The following is an 18,662-nucleotide window of genomic DNA, read 5'->3' as shown; positions in this document are numbered from 1 at the left end:
GTAATATTTGGGGTGCCTCTTTGCCTCAGCATTGCTCTGTTTCCTGCTCCCATGTATCACATAGTTAGAGGGTAGAGGCCAGAGGATGCTACTGTGACTCAGTTCCTTTTCACCTGTAGGACAAGGGCTGGGGTCCTCTGGCAGCAGACTCTGAACTGATGACCGGTGATCTTGGCTAGATAACCAGTGATCTTGTCCTCTCATACACCTTTGACTGGAGGTTGTGTGGAGGGAGAGGAGCTTTGTACAGCCAGTCTGTCTCCGACCTGTGGTGGAGGCAGAGGGAGCTGATACTGTAGCAGTCAGGGGCTGGGTATCCATTCTGCAGACTCCGAAGTGGTCATTTCCTTTTCCTCTAGTCCCCAGCCCCAAGGCTGCATCTGCTTGGGAGAAAACCCGAGCTTGGGAGGCTGACCTCTGCCTTCCTGTTTCAGGCTTTGCCTGGGACAATTCCCAGAAACAATGACCTTTGTGTTCACTTAGAAAGTCCTCCCTGACACTGGAGTCACCCTAGCCCACAGCCCCAGCAACACTCTCTCGTGTGCGCTCTCTCTCTCTCTCTCTCTCTCTCTCTCTCTCTGTGTGTGTGTGTGTGTGTGTTCGCAGGTGGGATCTGTGCAGGCTTAGCACAAGGATTGATGTCTGTAGGGGGTCCTCCTTTTCCTGTCTGTGCCTCCTCCCCAGGTTTCTGTGCTCTGTTTTCTTCTGCTCTTCTCTGTCTCTGTGCTGTGATCTTTGTACCCTTTTACATGTGTAGACCGCTCTCTTCTTCCCTTGCTTGATTTAGTCAGTTCGTTTACATATTTGTTTGGTTTTTTTTAGACAAGTTCTCAAGTAGCCTGGATTGGTCTGGTCTCAGATCCCTAAATAACTGAGGATGACTTTGGACTCTTGCCTCCATTTCCCAAGTCCTGGGCTTCCAGACTTGTACACCAAGCCTGACTCCCTTATTTCTTTTGGACTATGTGGATGTGGCTTGAGAATCACCCCCAAACACACTGTTGGCTGGCCCCACCTTCAAGAGGCAAAAGTAAGATTAAGAGTAGTTCCAGACAAGACCCAGGCCAGTCTCCAGCAAACAGTACAGAGAAGTGGGTGGCCACCTAGCAGGAGTGGGCCCGTACAGGTGCAAGGACAAACAGGACAGTCTTTGCCCTGCTCCTGAAGCGGGACAGACGGAACTTTACCGGTAAATTATGAGCCTCGTGGTAAAATACAAAATAATAGCAATGGGCTAATTTAAGATTTAAGAGTTAGTTAATAAGAAGTGTCGAGTAGTGTTTTAATTAATATAGTTTCTGTGTGATTATTTCAGGTCTGGGCAGCCAGGAAACAAACGAACAGTCTCTGTTTACATATTGTCCTGAGTATGACTTGCATGGTGTCTTTCTCCCCTCATCGCTATTCCTATGTATTCTCAGTGCCTGCTGTCGAAAAGATAGATGCCAGTAATTGGTGTTAGTGCCTGTGTCTGCACCTTCCTCATTCTCTTTCAGCTAACTCCTATTCATTTGTCAAGACCCAGGTCCAGTGACTTCTCCCAGAACTAGTTCTTGTGCTTACACACACACACACACACACACACACACACACACACACACTTGCTCTGCTACTCACTGCTTTGAATCAAGGCTCTGGGTCTTTCCTTTTCCTGCCTCTGAGCTCCTGGAGTATGGGAAGCAATACTCCTGGAGTATGGCACAATCTGTAATGTCTGTGTTTTAACCTATCTTTGTGGCTCATCACAGTATCTTATTTGTGCTATTGGCTGTGTGTAATATGATTTCCTCAGCCATTTGGCTATCTCTGGCAAAGAGACCCCTGTGTTAGTGCCCCCTTTCTGGATCCCCCACAGCCTGAGCCCAGAACAGAGCACGGTGTGCCTAGAACAGCTTGATAATTCTCGAGTCCAGGTCGTGGTCTGTGTAAGACTACAGGGCCCTTGGCGTGTTGGGACACCTCTTTCATTTTGGACCAGCCATATAATTTATGAGGCCCAACGATGGACTCTTTATTTAAAATAAATATTACAGAGACTGGAGAGATGACTCTGTGGTTAAGAGCACTGACTACTCTTCTAGAGGACCCAGGTTCAATTCCCAGCACCCACATGACACCTCACAACTGTCTGTGACTCCAGTTCCAGGGGATCTGGCATCCTCACATAGATATGCATGCAGGCAAAACACAAATGCACATAAAATACATTATTACAAATTTCAAAATGGGTCTGGAGGTGTATAACTCAGTGATAGAGTGTTGGCTTAGTATGCATGGAGCCCTAGGTTTGATCCCAGCACAATCAATCAATCAGTCAATCATTAGATAACTCACAGAAAATCATAAAGAAAATCATAAAGAGCTCCCAAACATGTGAAAGTATGTTGGTGATATATGTCTGTATTCCTAGTACTTTAGGCAGTAAGATCAAGTAAGCCAGCCTGGACTATATGAGAACCTATCTGTAAGAAAGAGAAAGCTGGGCATGGTAGTGTACGCCTTTAATCCCAGCTCTTGGGAGGCAGAGGCAGGTAGATCTGTGAGTTCGAGGCCAGCCTGGTCTACAGAGCAAGTTTCAGAACAGCTATACAGAGAAGGCCAAGGCTACACAGAGAAATATTGTCTGGAGAAAAAAGAAAGGAGAAAAAGGAGTATGTAGCTTTTTAGAGTGCTTGCCTAGCATGTATAAAGCATGGGTTCAATCCCCAGCATTGAAAAGATAAAACGGAAAAACAGGAAGGAAGAAAGAAAATGACAGAATTCCAAAGCAGTGGCAGCAGAGTGGTAACGCCTAGCCACCCTGCAGCCCCAGTGCAGGAAGCAGCCGGCATCCATGGCTCCCCTGTGAGGCACACAGCTCAAGCCCTTCTGACGTACTGTGAAGACGTACTGTGAAATGAACTACATGGGTGGTGAGCAGCCTTGGGTTACACTGCTGGTCAGCGACAGCTGGCTGGAAAGGAGCCAGATCCTGGAGCTCGCTAGGCGTCTGGTGCTGCACAGGGCCATGGCACCATGAGCCTTCGTTTCTCTCTTTGTAGTCTGGGACCATTGGCCTGACAGACAGGCTAGCTGGCTGGGAGGCCTGGGTAGCCCTGCCCTCTGATGCCTTCACTTAAAGCCACACAGTTGCCCTTCCCTCCTCGGAAGGTCCTGCGCCCCATGGACAGGAGGGATAATTAGTGGTCTCGGCAGTTGAAGAAATGAAAGCCCCTCAGAAGTAGGAGGAGGTTCTTCTCCTTTCATCTCGTTCTGAAGGAATGTGAGGGCTTGGGTGGAAAGTTCCCCAGGGTTCCTTGGTATTTCAGAGCTTTGATATCTGGAGGAAGAAGAGAGCAATTAATTGCTATAAATGGCCTGTTCCTATAGGGCTGCTCGGATGGTGGGTGGGGGTGTCGGGTAGAATGCTGGCACTTCATCCCAACCGTCCTCTAGATGGAGGGACCCACACAGCAGACTCAGAGACTCTGAGCAGTCTTGCAGTTCCACTGTGTGGGGCTGGGGAGATGGCTCAGTGGCTAAAAATAGTTGCACTATAGACTTGAGGACCTGAGTTTGAATTCCCAGCACCATACTAAAAAAATGACCATGTGCTTGTAACCCATTGAGGTTAGGGGTGAACAGAGATAGGCAAATCTTAAAAAATTGCCACCTAGCCAGCCAGCCACATGGTAAGCTTCAGGTTAAGTTTGAGTCCCTGTCTCAGAGGAGTGAGGCCAAGAGTAAGAGGGGGAAACACGCTGCATCTTCCTGTCACCTCCATATGCATGTTCAGAGGTGTGTATACACACACACACACACACACACACACACACACACACACATGCACTCACACTGTGTTTGCGAAGATCCCCTTGTAGAAGCTTGCCACCCTTAGCCTCTCGGCAGCGTTGACTACAGAAAAGGGGATAAGGAGATATTCCCAGGCTCCCTTGGTCCCTCCTGCATCTGCCTCAGAAGCCATTGCCCTCAGGCTTGGCAGGGCTGAGCAGGGTTGAGACTTGGAGGCTGCTCAAGGCTTGGTGTGATACGGAGACTCACAAGCTCTCAGTGCCCTGAAGTGATTGTCATGGATCCCTTCAGTAGGCCACACCGCCACCAGGTTAGTTAGCACATATTAGCCAGGTGATGAGATTGGTGGGGAAAGGCCAGAGAAGCTATGTTCTTTGGTTCTTGGAAGAGATGTTCCTGGGGCATAGACTTGCAGCCAGGCCAGTCGGAGTATAAGCCTTCTGTATATGTGACATGCATCTGTACCAGTGCACAGCTGCAGATATCAGCTACACACAGGTGGACACAGCTGGAACACACAGGAGGCAGAAGATGAGGACCTGGCCTTGTTGTCTGAGGTGTTTGGTGGGTGGGAGGTCATCTCATGCAGATGCAAGGACTTGCCCATCACTGTCACAGTGAGTCACTCTGGTCCCATGTCTCTAGACAGGGTGACTGGCCCAGAGAAGGAGGTGTGTGTTGTGTTAGCGGGCAGACCGGTCTGAGCCGGAAATGACAGGCCTGGTGCACACTCAGCACCCTGTCTTAGGTGTTGGAGCAGGCTCCCCGGGCTTGCCTGACACACAGGTATTTCTGGACTATGACAGAGCCCATGGCCACTGGCTTCGTGCCAGCACTTCTGTTCCCTCCGCGTGGGGGTGTGCACCAGGTTCTGCTACAGCAGCCTCTGGGCCCTTCTGGCTCCTCCCATGACCATGTTCTATGTTTCCACAGGGCGGCACCTTCTTATTTCTTCTCAGTCGCAGCCCTCCCCTTAGAGTTGAGCATCGGTTTGCCTGAAGTTCATTTCCAGAAGCAGGTAAGGACCTGGGGAGAAGGCTCTGTTGTGTGGCCATGGGGCAGTGCTGCTGTGAAGGAGGTGGTGGAAGCCTTGACATACCAGATTCACCCACCTCTCTGCCTTCCTCCATGGTCCCATATGATGCTTGTTTCTTCCAATATGAGGGTTCTTTTTCTTTCCTGGTTTTTTTTTTTTTTCCTTGCACTGCTGGGCTTTGAGCCCTGGCCTTGTGTATAGTAACCATGCTGTACTGCTGAGATGCCCTACTTGATGTGTGGATTCTTACAGCCGGTGTCACCATGCTGCTGATTTTTCAGGCTAAGATTGAGCAGACTCTGTATTTAAATGTTTTATTATTGTGTTCCATATGGGGGGTCAAAAGGGGAGTGCAATGACAGTGCCCACGTGAGGTTGGTTCTCTGTTCACCTATGCATGAGTTCTAGGAATAAACTTGTGTAGCAAGCGTCTTTACCTGCTGAGCTATCTTGATTGCCCTGGGTTAATATTTTCTGTAAACTCTATAAACTACATGCTGTGTTTTTTATCTGATATAAACCCTATGAAAACATGGATGCATTTCAAAGTTGCAGAGCTGTTTCCTTACTGTGGTGCATTGTGGATGGTACTCAGGCCTTGTGCATGCTACTACCACTGAGCCACATCCCAACTTCCCTATCTGTCTGTCTGGCTATGTTGCCTGTTTGTGTTTTGGAAACAGGGTTTGCTGTAGCCCAGGCTGACTTCATACTCACTGTGTAGCTGAGGATGACTTTGGAAGTCCTGATCCCTCACCTTCTGCATCCTCAGCAACGGGATCGCAGGCGTGTGCCACTATGCATAGCTCCTTTTAAAAAAAAAAATTGTTCCTGTGCTTTAAAATTTTTGACCCAGGCTGGACAGTAATGACATACACCTTTAATCCCAGCTCTCAGGAGAAAGAGACAGGCGGATCTCTCTAAGTTCAAAACCAACCTGGTCTACAGAGCTAGTTCTAGGACAGGCTTTGTACAGAGAAACTCTGTCTTGAAAAACAAAACAAACAAAACAAAAAACAAAAAACTTAACCCAGGCATGGTGGCAGGCATAGGCTTTTAATTTCAGCACTTGGAAGGCAGAGGCAGGCAGATTTCTGGGAGATCAAGGCCAGCCTGGTTTATATAGTGAGTTCCGGGATAGTCAGAGCTATGTAGAGAAAGAGACTCTGTCTCAAAAAACAAAACAAAACAAAACAAAAAAATTTTTGACATGTGTTCTCATTTTATAGCCCAGGCTGACTTGAAAGTCACTGTATAGCCCAAAGTAGCTCCAAGTTCAAGGGCAAGCTCCATGCCTCAGCCTCCTGAGTAGGATTCCAGTTGAATGTCCATGCCCAGCTCTCGTGGCGTGTGTGTGCGTCCTGGGACTCAGTGTGTAGACCAGGCTGTGACATCCTCTTGCTTCCCATGCTGAGATTATGGGTGAGGCACCACACCTGACTTTCCTAGGATATTTTAACATGGACAGAATGAAAGGCAAATACTGCAGTCCACAGGGCAGCAACGCTTGAGACCCAGCCCGTCCTGTGGTCTGGCACAGCTTGAGTTTGTTTGAGTTTTCTAAGCAGATGCAAGACCCCCATTGTTCTAAGTGCGAGTGTGCAAACAGCATTAGCTTCAGGTTTATAAATAAAAATGTGCTCAGGGCCACTCAAGCAGGGCAAAGGGGAGCCGGCTGTCAGGCTCCTTATCAGCTCTGATAGAGACCCACGTGGGCAGCACTAGCCTCCCAGCTGCAGGTCACATTCTTGGCCTCTCCCGCTTCTGAAGTGCCTTCAGTTGTCCATGAAAGTCTGCAGAGGTCTGGTGGGAATGTGACATCACTGTCCTTGATGTCTCTCACACCTCAGTGCCCATCTCAGCTTGTGACCTCACAGTTCTCTCCCCGTGTGGGCCTTGCACAGTGGTTGGGAACCAGCCATGCTTCCTGCAGCAGGGGGCAGTCTCAGGCGTGCGGTGTCTGCCTGTGCGTGGTGACCCTTAGTGTCTGTGTTTATTCCGTCACAGGGGATTTTCTGACATGGGACCACTTCATACACGGCATGTGGTTTATCACCACATAATACAAAACCACCTCTCCCCTCCTGCTCATTTGCATGATTGACATCTGCCTGTTGTTTCTTTTCATTTTCCTTTTCAGTTCTCTGACTCCTGAGAAATCTTCTTAGTGGAAGGGAAGCACTGCCCTATTTTTAGGGATGGGATGTGTGTAGGAATAGCTGAAACCACTCCTACGATGCATCGTTATTTTTGATTCTTAGGTCTGAGCTTGGATAAATAATTAGTATCTAAATTAATTGCAGTTTGAGCTTATGTAATTTAAGCACATTTTAATGGAGACCAGTTCTTGATCCCTACAGGGGAAAATAGGAATCCTCCAGTGACATTAATGTAGTACTTGACAGAATTGTGATGAAAATTTAATAACATATTCGCCTGGATAGGCAGCAAATCCAAGTACACTGTAATACGCTTACGGCACACCAGCGGCCATTTGTCTGAGATGATTATGACTTATTCTCTTCAATTATTAATCTTCCTCACATCGACACCCGTATAGAGAATTAGGACAGAATTACATCAGTTAGGACGCTTTCTGGAGCATTTGGCCTGGAATGTGAAGGGCAGGGACCTGTGCTCCACTTTCTATCCCAGAGCCAGCCCTGGGCGTTCCTTCCCAGCAGGCAACAAGACAGGGTCAGCAAAGCAGAGCTTTAGCAGCACCAGTGGGTAGAAGTCCTTGCCACCCAATCCTTGCGCCAGAGTTCAATCCCTAGGAGAGAACTGAGTCCTGAGAGTCACCCCCTCTGCCCTTCACATGTGCACCCTGGTGAGCATACAAACATGCAAATCAATCAATAAATAGGTGTACGCAGAATACTAGATTGCAAAATTTTTTCAAAATGCTATGTCAGGATTCTCCACTTGTTCCAGGCAAGTGTGTTAAAATAAGAATGGCCTGACTCCAAAGACCCCGTTGAGCCCTGCTGCTGCAGACCCTAGGAGCTCACAGCAGGACCGCAGCAGCAAGGAGGATGGGATCTGCCCATCTCTGGGTGTGGACGGGTAAAGCTGTGGGACAGAGTCTACAAGGCAGACGCTGTGTGAAATGACTGCACAATGGCGGTCCTCCAGTGAGCACTGCCGTGGCAGCACTAGCCAGACCCTACCCTGTAGGAGCAGCCCTCTGAGTGGAGCCCACCGTGGTTAGAGTGTGGTGTGTGAGCGCTTCCCACCGGAGTGACTGTCAGGAATTCCCGTGTTGCCAGGACGCCCAGAAACCTTTGTGTATGGCGGCACCTTGTGGCTGGTTCCTTGCATGCCATGCATCCTTCAAAGGGACTGGCCATCTGAAAACCAGCCCTTGGGCATGAGAGCTCTGACTCCCAGTGTGAAGGCTCCATGGACTACTGATATTTGCTGGAGGTCATAGTGGCTCAGGCCATATTATATACTTTGGGATGGGGGAGTCCTTTGGGAAAGTAAAATTTGGTTGCAGGACTCTGGGTTAGTACTTAAGTCTCTTAATACAATGACATTAGTTCCAAATTGGTATATATACAGTCGAAAGGGGGTAAAGACTGCTCCCTTGTTCCATTCAGCCAGATGGGCAGTACTTTCTAAGAGCCTACCGGGATCCAGGTTCTAGGAGGACAGGCAGGCAGAGCAGACAGCAGGGAAGGGAAGAGACCATAAGCAGATGGTCCAACAAGATGCTCAGAAAACTAGGACAGTGAGACAGGGCTGTGTGACAAGTGGTGGAGGCACAGAACTGACCCCTGGAGAGTTACCTTGAAGCCAACATGAGGACAGTTCTGGGTCCAGGGGATGGATACTCAGTGCAGAGGCTGACCAGCAGAGGAGCAGGGAGAACTGGGCTACAGGGAGAGAAAGATCACACTTGGCCTCGCAGGCAACCGTCCAGGACTAGGAAAAGTACTTTCAGGTAGAGCTAGGCAGGGTAGGGAGTGGGATCTCTCTTGACCTATATAGACTTTTTCTAGCAACTCTGTAGGGGAAAGGACAATGGAGGATGTGAGTGGGCTCTGAGGCCAAGGCCATAGTAGCCCAGATGGAAGCACCAGGAAGGAAATGTAGCCACAACATCGATACTCAAGGTCCAGGCATGGATCAGCCCTGTGCGGTCCATCTCCAGTGCTGGTGCGTGAGCTAATGAAGGAGAGCTACCCCAGATCCTTGCTTCCTGCTGGGCTCTGCCAGAAGTGAGGGCCATCCACAGGATGGTGTGTGCCCTGGAGACTGTGCTTAAAGCCACTGTGCCTCTTCCCAGTCCCTACTTGTTATTTGACCCTTTTCTGAGCCCAGGGTGAGTTGGAAGGGAGCAGACCACAGGAGTAAGGAGTCTGGGTTCTAGGGCTCCAAGGGTGGATACGAAGACTCTGGAAGGAGCCTGTGCTGTGTCAGATATGCAGACATAACGTCAGCCCCAGCTGGCCAGGTTTTTAACCTGTTGTGTGGGCTTGCAGGGCGAGGGCCCCATTAGGCTTTTGAGCAGCTGACAAGTAGATACTCAGGAGCTGTTGCCCAGGCTCCGGCACATTCCGGGGTGCGCCCTTGGCATGGAGTATTGACTTGTCCAGCATGTCCCTGTCTAGGATTCATGGGCCACTGGGAGTAGATGGTGTAAGCAGTGTCCTTATCCTGCCAGCCGGGTTCCCTGTTCCCCGAGTGCAGCTCCTTGGTAGCAGGGCTGCTGAGGCTCCACCCCACCAGCTGCTGCGTTATTTCTGACTTGTCCAGGAGTTCAAGTGTGTAACCCAAACCCCTAGATCCTGTCTCCTCTCCCCCAGCTCCTTCTGCAGGAGGAGGCTCCAGGCTTCTCTTTCTGGGGCTGGCTGTAGTTCAGGCCAGAGACACCTGGACACAGCCGCTGGCCTTCACAGCTGTCTTCAGGAGCTACCCTCTAACAGGTGGGTGGGTTTGTGGGGGTGGCAGTAGCAGCCCTACCAGTGCCTCTACTCCATAGCCCTGGACCAGCCACCCTCAGAGAGGGAGTCCTTGGTGCCTTGCCCAGGAGTTGGCCTCTTGAGTTTGGTAGGGGCTTTGGCACAGGGTGCCGTCGCTGCCATGGGTGCTGATCTCACAGTTGGCTGTGCCAAAGGCCCCGGCTGCCACCTCTGACCAGTTCCTTTTATCTCTCACTCATGTTGTCTGTGCTGAAAACCTACAAGTCTTGGGACTTCGTGCCTCATTTCCCCTGTGGCTCATAACAGAAACCGTGGCCGTCCCCTGCAGCCTGTTCTCTAGAATGAGTGCTCCTCAGCCGTGCTGCCTGGGCCTCGGTCAGGAGGTAGTCTGGACCCCCCACCTCTTCTGACTTCTGTGCTGTCAGGATGGGGCCCCTACTGGGGAGTGACTACTGAAGAAAGGTGTCAGTATTAGAGTGATCTCATCCTGACGTTTTCTCCGTAACGCTGCCCCTCTCCTTGCAGGAGTCCCCAGAGCTGGGCCAGGGGGATGAACCGCGAGGGAGCACCCGGTAAGAGCCCGGAGGAGATGTACATTCAACAGAAGGTCCGCGTACTGCTCATGCTGAGGAAGATGGGGTCAAATGTGAGTGCCTGTAGGGTGTCAAGCATCTGGGTACCTGCCGCCCCGAAGGAGGGACGAGGCAGCAGGGGCCAGTTCAGGCTCCCCCTACACGGAGCCCTGCATGTCCAGTGTTGGGGGGGGTATTGCTAAGAGAGAATCTTTCTACTTTATTGTTGATTTTCAGCCAGGGACTATGGGGATTTTAAACTTCCTTTCTGACCCTCAGTGACCTCAGAGAATCTTCTGGGCAGGGTGGCCACGGAGGAGGGCAGTAGGCAAACAAGCGCAGGGACATCTTTGGAAAAGAAATGGAGGGATTTGGAATGGCTGATTGGCTGCTGGTGTCTGGCCAGGCCCTGGCTTTCATACCTGCTCTATACCAGAAGAGACAGAGGTCTAGATTCAAAGTGACAGGATATGTGAACTTCAGGGACCTGGTTCAGGGTGGAAGCAGGGAGGGATTGCTGGGAGACTAGCGGCCACCCCAGGAATAGAGGGCAAGGAGCACGAAGGGAGGTACTAGTGGGATGAGGTAGGGTGCCTTTTGGGGACCAGGTCCGTGCTCCCCTCACCTCAGCACTCTCACCCTGCAGCTGACCGCCAGCGAGGAAGAATTCCTGCGCACCTACGCGGGGGTAGTGAGCAGCCAACTCAGCCGGCTGCCACAGCACTCCATCGACCAGGGTGAGTCAAGGGCCAGGCGCCAGCCAAGCCCTCCCAGTGCACTCAGCAGTGGTTCTTCACAGAGCTGAATGGGTGACTGGGAGTCTAGGCAAGAGAAACGAGGCCGTTGTTCCCCCTCATCCACAGACAGCCTCCCCTCTGTCCCATCCCCTCAGGTGGGAATCATGGTAGATCCCTTCCCAAGCCTGGAGGAAGGAGGTAGTCATGTCTGGGGGCCTGTGTAACCTCAGAGGGTCTGATTATTGCATCTCTTCAGTCTGAGCCCTGTCCTCTCCTCGTTCAGGGGCAGTGAGCCGCTCTGTGTGTTCTTGACAGCATTGTCCCTGTGGGGCACAACTGTGCAGTGACTGGCCAGCCTGGCGCTAGCAGGAAGGGACAGCTCAAGGGGCCTGATGTCTTCATATAACCAAGGGAGTTTTGAGGATCCTCATGGTCCAAAGTCCCACAAGTGTTTATTGAGCAGCAGGGGCTGTGCCCAGGGACCGGTACACGTCATTTGACAGTTGCCAGCTGTTGCGTGTGTGACTTCCATTTGGCAGGCAGTGGTTTGGAAGCAGAACTCATTGCCCTTGACCACACAGAAGTGCCTAGGAGTCAAACCTGCTCCTCGCTGACGAGGCTGCTGGGCAGCTCCCTGTCCCTTGGCTGCTTATGGAGGCTCTCTCTGTCTGAGAACTCAGCCTGGCACTGTCGCACAGCGTTCTGAGCAGCATCTCCTCGCACTCCTTCTCTGTCGTTCTCACACTTTGTTGGGATTTTGGCTACAGGATACCTGAGTGACCCCTGGCAAGTTCAGGCAGGGGCAGCCACCAGAGCAGAGTGTGCTTGCTGTGTTGAGGAGCACATTGGGCTGCCTGGCTATCCTACATGTTGTGGGCTCAGCCCTGATACAGGGTCTGCCTCCCTAGCGCTGGTGCTGGATGTAGCCCAGTCAGCTCGCCAGAAATCTCCAGGAGACCTCTGCTAACTCGAGCGGTATGAGACTATGTGTGTCTCCTACTCAGCCTGCCCAGGCGTACCTGCCTGCTCAAGTGTGCTGCGTGCTCACCAGCACCAAGACCAAGTGTGTACGTAGTCTGTCCTACCTTTCCACTGTCTCTTGGATGAGTCCTTTTTTTGCCACCGCTGGTCTGTGCTTTCCTCTCCTAGCTCCAAAGCCAGGTCCCCCAGAAAACCTCAGACGTCTGAGTTCCCAGGGTCTTCCTTTCCTCCCATATCATCCTGAGTCACTGAGTCTCTGAGTCTCTGTACAGATGTCCCTAGTGGGGAAGAGACAGTAAGCAGATGCTCCAACAAGACGCTCAGAAAACTAGGACAGTGAGACAGGGTGGGGTGACAAGAGGTGGAGGCTTGAAAAAGTAAAGAAGCCGTGGGACCGTGTCAGAATAGGCAGCACATGTACCCTGCCACATACATTTAATCACGTATGCATATAGAAAAGATGTTGGGATACATCCTGAGCTGTTAGTAGGAAAAAATGGTTTATGTGGTATTGAGGATCAGCCCTGGGGCCTCACGCATGCTAAACTGTACCATACCCCTGACCTGCACCCACTTGATAGAACATACTGACTGGATATAGGTTTTCATAACGGATTTTCACTTTCCAAGTTAGCAAGTTTTGTAAAATATTTTTTGTATGTTGTGCATGAATCCTTGTGTAATAAGAAGTGAAGGATATATTTTGTGGTACCAGGGATCAAACCTAGGGCCTTGCACATGCTGAATAGGCACTAAACTATTGAGTTCTAGCTACTTGCTCTTAAGAAGTTATACACTGGCCCAGAGAGATGGCTCAGCAGTTATAACAAGTACCTCTCTTGCAGAGGACCTGAGTTCAATTCTCAGCACCCATATCAGATAACTCACAACTGCCTGTAACTCCAGTGTAATCTAATGTCTCTGGCCTCCATAGGCACCTGCACTCACATGCACAGACCCACACATACACATAATTAAAAATAATAAGACAAATATTTTTTAAAGTTACATTATTTAGCCTGACATGTTGTATACTTTAATACTAGCCAGAGTTCAAGGTCAGCCTGGGATATATGAGACTATTTTAATAAACCATATGTATATGTGTATATATATATATGTATATATGAAAGCTCACTTTGCTGAACCAACAGTTGGGAATACAGTGCAGCCTGCTGTGTTGTTTAAGGAGGTCACAGTTAAGGTTGAGGACTTAGCTCAATGGTAGAGTGCTTGCCTAGCATCCATGAAGCCTTAGGTTCAGTGCCCAGCATCAAGTAAATGAGTGGCACCCCCTTTGAATCCAGCACTTGGGAGGTAAAAGCAGAAGAATCAGTTAAAAGTTATTGTTGACCACACAGTGAGTTTGAGGTTGGCCTTGGGTCACAGTGAGCTCACTCCTCACTGTTGCCCTCCGTGCAAAGCTGCTGACTCAGCCATAAGCACCAGGCAGGTGGGTGTGACCATCCATAGACACTCTGGAATCTGAGGCCTCTTGGGTGTGTGGCAACGTAGATCCTTTCTTTGTCATGGTATGGGTTTCGGATTGAGGGAAAATCGTATCAGACAAAGGATGTAGAGGATCCTTTGTGCTGCTGATGCCGCTGTAAACTGCCCCTTACCTCTGGAAGTCACCCCACCGGGAACAAATGCTACTCCAGGAGGCTCTAGGAATCTCAGGGGATCAGGAGGAACCCAAACATGGAAGTCTCAAGCCTTCTTTTGTTTTCTCTGTTATAAATAAACTGCATACAAACACCTATTAATAGAACTCAATCTAGTCTATAGTCTAGGTCAGGAGCTTGTGTTTGTCAGTCCTGTGAGGCTGAGCAGGTTTACAGTAAAGTTCTAACCTACCTCCTTCTCCTTCTCCGTTGTCAGAGCCAACCTCAACTCATGCACCAAGGTATCCTGCTATCTCTGCCTAGGTGGCCAAAGCCTGGACCTGGGACTAGGAGGAGTCTGGCACTTTTTGTCCACTAGGTGGCTCTGTTTCTCAGCAGATGGCAGGGCTCCACCCTAGAGTTCCCTGAGCTTGAGAACCTTCCAGCAACTTTGTTTGGACTGTCCCTCCACACAGAGGTCCTGAGGCAGACCCACCCAAAGGACAGCACTCAGCCTCACCCCTGGGAACCCAGCTGCCATCTAGGCTCATACACTCTTACCTACTGGGGTGCTGGGTGGGGTTAGTACCCGAGTGGTACAGCTACTAGTCTAGCTGTGTTTATAGAGAATGGGCAGAAGACTGCACCTCAGGGCTGATCAGATGGTTTCAGCAGTGGCCTCCCAGTACTAAACAGTGTCCCCCACCTCCCCCAGTTCTCAGCCTGACTAATCCCTATTAAGCAAAGATTACTATAACTGCCTGCTTCCTCTCCTTCATCCTCAATGCTCCCCACTTCCTGTCCTCTCCAGTGCATTAGTGTCCTTAGATTCAGTCTTTTTCCTTTACCCTTTCCCTCTCTACCCTATTTCCCATGACTTCCACAGACCTCAGGTCAATACCTTCCAAATATACCCTTAGCCCAGTCCCCTCTCCAAATCCCCAGAGCGTCATCTGACTGTCCTTACACAGCCCCTGCCCTGCATGCTCAGCAGGTCCAACTGGGCCCTCCTTTCCAGCCCACTTCTCACCTGTGTTGTCACCAGGTACGGGAGCAGGATGGCTTGGCTTATTTCTAGCACTGTGGTTGTTCCTAACGGCTTTGATTCTCCTGCCTTAATGTTTCCCAGATCTGTCTCAGCCTTTCCTTCCTGTTTGACTTCTTGTCTTAGGTTTTTGTTGCTGTTGCTGTTGTTTTGTTTTATTTTTATTTTTATGTGTGGGTATACACCATATGCCTGCAGTACCCATGGAAACCAGAAGAGGGCACTGGATACCCCGAACTGGAGTTATAGATGATTGTGAGCTGCCATGTATGCTGGGAACTGAATGCAGGTCTTCTGTAGGAGCAGCCCGTGCTCTTAATCTCTGAGCCATCTCTCCAGCCCCAATTGTCTCAGGCTTTTTGTGTGTTTCCAGACAGGGTCTTGTATGGAATAGGCTGGTGTTGAACTTGCTTTGTTGCTGAGAATGATCTTAAACTTTTAAAAATATTTTTCGTTTATTTAAGTGTGTGACATGATGCACAGTGGAGATCAGAAAACAATTTTCAGGTTTCAGTTTTCTCCTATTATGTGGGATCTAGAGGTTGAACTCAGGTTATTAAGCTTAACAGCAGGTGCCTTTCTCTGATCAACCTTATGCCCACCCTGTCTTGAACTTCTGATCATTTTTAGTGCTAGGATTATTGGCATGCCGTGTTGAGGACCAAACCCAGAGATTTATGCATGCCAGGCAAATACCCTACCAATCGAGCCATTCCCTATCCCTATGCTCAATTATTTTTTTTAAATTAAGCAACAGCTTATTTTATTTTATTTAAAGATTTATTTATCTATTACATTTACAGTGTTCTGCCTGCATGTATGCCTGGAGACCAGAAGAGGGTACCAGATCTCATTATAGATGGTTGTGAGCTACCATATGGTTGCTGGGAATTGAATTCAGGAAGAACAGTTAATGCTCTTAACCTATGAGCCAACTTTGCAGCCCCAGCTTAATTTACTTTTGTGTGTATGTTTTCTTTGTCTGTATATGTGTGCTTGGTGCCTGCAGATGCTAGATGTAGGCACCAGATCCTAAGATCATATGGAACTGGAGTTATGGATAGTTGTAAGTTGCCATGAGGGTGTTGAGAATCAAATCCAGGCATCTTCTACAAGAATGACAAATGAGGGCTGGAGAGATGGCTCAGAGGTTAAGAGCACTGGTTGCTCTTTCAGAGGTCCTGAGTTCAATTCCCAGCAACCACACGGTGGCTCAGAGCCATCTCATGAAATCTGATATCCTCTTCTGGCCGGCAGGCATACATAGAGGCAGAATGCTACATACATAATAAATAAATAAATCTTTAAAAGAAAATGACAAATGATAGCCACTGAGCCATCTCTCCAGTCCCTTTCCAACTGAGCTTTTAGAGAGGTCCTCAGTGGCATCTTTTTGGGTTTTCAAGACAGGGTTTCTTTTGTACTAGCCCTGACTATCCTGGAACCCACTTTGTAGATCAGGCTGGCCTCAAATTCATAGAGATCCGCCTGCCTCTGTCTCCCGAGTACTGGGATTAAAGGCATGCACCACCACTGCCTGACTCCTAACTGGCATCTTGATTGATCTTAGTCCCCTGGTCCACTCTCCATTCCTATGGCCAGAGTGACTTTTGAAGGCTTAGAAGGAACAGTACTGAAGGAGCTATAGTCTTACACTTGCACGGTACCCTCACCCACACCTTACAGTCACAGTGATTGACTGGCATCCTAGACCGCTGTGCTCACCTCTCTGCCTCTGCACTGGCACACCCAGGAACTCAGCCCTCAACCCCTGCCACCTGCGGCTTGGCCCAGACCCTCTGATGACCAGATGCTGAGTTCCTTGAGCTCAGGACTGAGGCTTCCTTCTAAGTGTGCATCTGTGTGGCTGTGTCGACCTCACCAGGCTCTTGGTAACTAAGGTTGAGCACTGTGATCGAGCAGGTTCTAGGAGTCAGAGAGGCAGTGAATTTTGTGAGTACTGTCTCCTGGTCCCCAAGGATGGCCTAGCAGACATGACAGCCAGGCATGACTCTGCTTTGAACCAAAGGAAATCAATGCTTCACTAGGCAGTTGGTCCCTCTGCAAAGGTCCAGCTGCAGACATGGTAGAGGGTGGGGGATGTGGGGTTGGAGCTGCCGCTTCTTGAAGCAGGCCACAGAATGCCAAGCTACCCTGTCTCATTGGTGCTAGCCCACACAGTGTGCATCGATTGTCTCTCCTGGCTCTGAAGTGATGCATGATCACTGTGGAAACGAGAGAGGAGACGCAGATGAGCTTAAAGGACTGCATAGACTGTTTCCTTTTCTTCGTGTTCATAGCCTTTTACAAGCCAGGCCGTCACTTCTGTCAGCGTTGGCTTCCCAGCATACTGTTCTGATACTCATCTAAGCATTCTTACATACATATATGTATATTTGTAAGATTTCTTTTTTAACTTCAGGCAATTTCATTGAGCTCTTCAACAATTTCCAAGAAAACGTTTTGGTCGTTGCATAATATGCAGCATCTGTCTATCATAAGTTATTGACCAGTCTCTTCCTGTTGGATCTCATTTCTGCTATTAATCATCATTATTAATCATCATGATGGCAAGCATTCATTAGGCTGCTTTTCTGTGCCAAGTTCCTTGCAAAGAAATACACAAGGGTTCTCCCAGTGAGTGTCGTTAGAACCCTGTCACACGGGTTCTCTCTGGCTGAGAGAAGTAGCTCAAGACCATAGAGTCAGCCAGTGCGGGTCCAGCCAGTATGGTTCAGCCAGTGTGGGTTCAGCCAGTGCGGGTCCAGCCAGTATGGTTCAGCCAGTGTGGGTTCAGCCAGTGCGGGTCCAGCCAGGGTGGATTCAGCCAGGGCGGGTCCAGACAGTATGGTTCAGCCAGTGTGGGTTCAGCCAGTGCGGGTCCAGCCAGGGTGGATTCAGCCAGGGCGGGTTCAGCCAGTGTGGTTCAGCCAGTGTGGGCCCAGCCAGTGCGGGTCCAGCCAGTGTGTCCAGTCAGTGCAGATTCAGTCAGTGTGGTTCAGCCAGTGCAGGTCCAGCCAGTGCAGATTCAGTCAGTGTGGTTCAGCCAGTGCAGGTCCAGCCAGTGCAGATTCAGTCAGTGTGGTTCAGCCAGTGCGGGTCCAGCCAGTGCAGGTTCAGCCAGTGCGGGTCCAGCCAGTGCGGGTCCAGCCAGTGCAGGTTCAGCCAGTGCGGGTCCAGCCAGTGAGGGTCCAGCCAGTGCAGGTTCAGCCAGTGCGGGTCCAGCCAGTGTGATTCAGCCAGTGTCATCAGGTAGGACAGATGCTGAGCAGCAGCATTTGTGCATCTTCGTTATTTACGTGAAGGCTGATTTAGGGATGGCTTTTGTCGTCATTTACCTGCAGGTAGCTCTGACTGTGCCCACTCTGGGCTCTTTATGCCCTACTGCTACACAGAGTACAGGGCACCTAGTGAGTACCACGTGATCCAGGTCTCTGGTTTGCAAAGGCCACGCTGTAGCCAAATTGCCTACATAGCATAGTTGTTTGGTGTTTGGTTTTTAATTGTTTTTTTTTTACATTTTAGTTTTTGTGTGTGATGTGTGTGTGCACGTGCATGCACACACATGCACATGAGCGTGTCTAGAGTGTGTGTAGGGGTCAGAGAACAGTTTGTGGGAGTTGGTTCTCTTCACGATGTATGTCCCGGCAATGGGACACCAGTTGTCAGGCTTGACTGTGTGTGGCTTTACCCACTGAGCCATCTTGCTGGCTCTTAAGTTTTGTTGAAGATTTATGGTATTTTTGTTACATGTATCTCTGTGATGTGTGGAAGGTATGTGGACATGAGTGAAGTGCCTGCAGAATCCTGAGGGGATGTTAGAATTCCTGGAGCTGGAGTCATCCAACATGGGTGCTGGGAACTGAACTTGACCTTGGCCACCTGGGTGCTCTTAACTGCTAAGCCGTCTCTCCAGCCCCCAACCAGAGTTGTGATTTTTTTTTGTTATTATTTATTGTGTGTGGGT

General features: G+C 49.8%; 1 protein-coding gene across 3 annotated transcripts in view; it reads left to right on the top strand.

The window, feature by feature from the left end:
- The window catches only part of Ctnnbip1 (catenin beta interacting protein 1), a 47,553-nt gene that overhangs the window by 17,503 nt on the left and 11,388 nt on the right, over nucleotides 1-18,662 (top strand). For 2 of the 3 annotated variants that reach the window (XM_085690261.2, XM_085690262.2), the window contains exons 2-4: nucleotides 4,726-4,810; nucleotides 10,282-10,402; nucleotides 10,975-11,065. In XM_085690261.2, the coding sequence (XP_085546387.1) occupies nucleotides 10,307-10,402; nucleotides 10,975-11,065 (187 nt within the window). In that variant the 5' untranslated portion in view covers nucleotides 4,726-4,810; nucleotides 10,282-10,306. The remainder of the gene's footprint in view (nucleotides 1-4,725; nucleotides 4,811-10,281; nucleotides 10,403-10,974; nucleotides 11,066-18,662) is intronic. The other variant, XM_085690263.2, reaches the window with a different exon arrangement.

Source organism: Myodes glareolus, chromosome 6 (assembly GCF_982192425.1).
Source record: "Myodes glareolus chromosome 6, mMyoGla1.1, whole genome shotgun sequence".
In the NCBI taxonomy this organism is placed as follows: Eukaryota; Metazoa; Chordata; class Mammalia; order Rodentia; family Cricetidae; genus Myodes; species Myodes glareolus.
The sequence above is the reverse complement of the archived record's forward strand: the minus strand, read 5'-3'. Positions and strand labels throughout refer to the sequence as shown.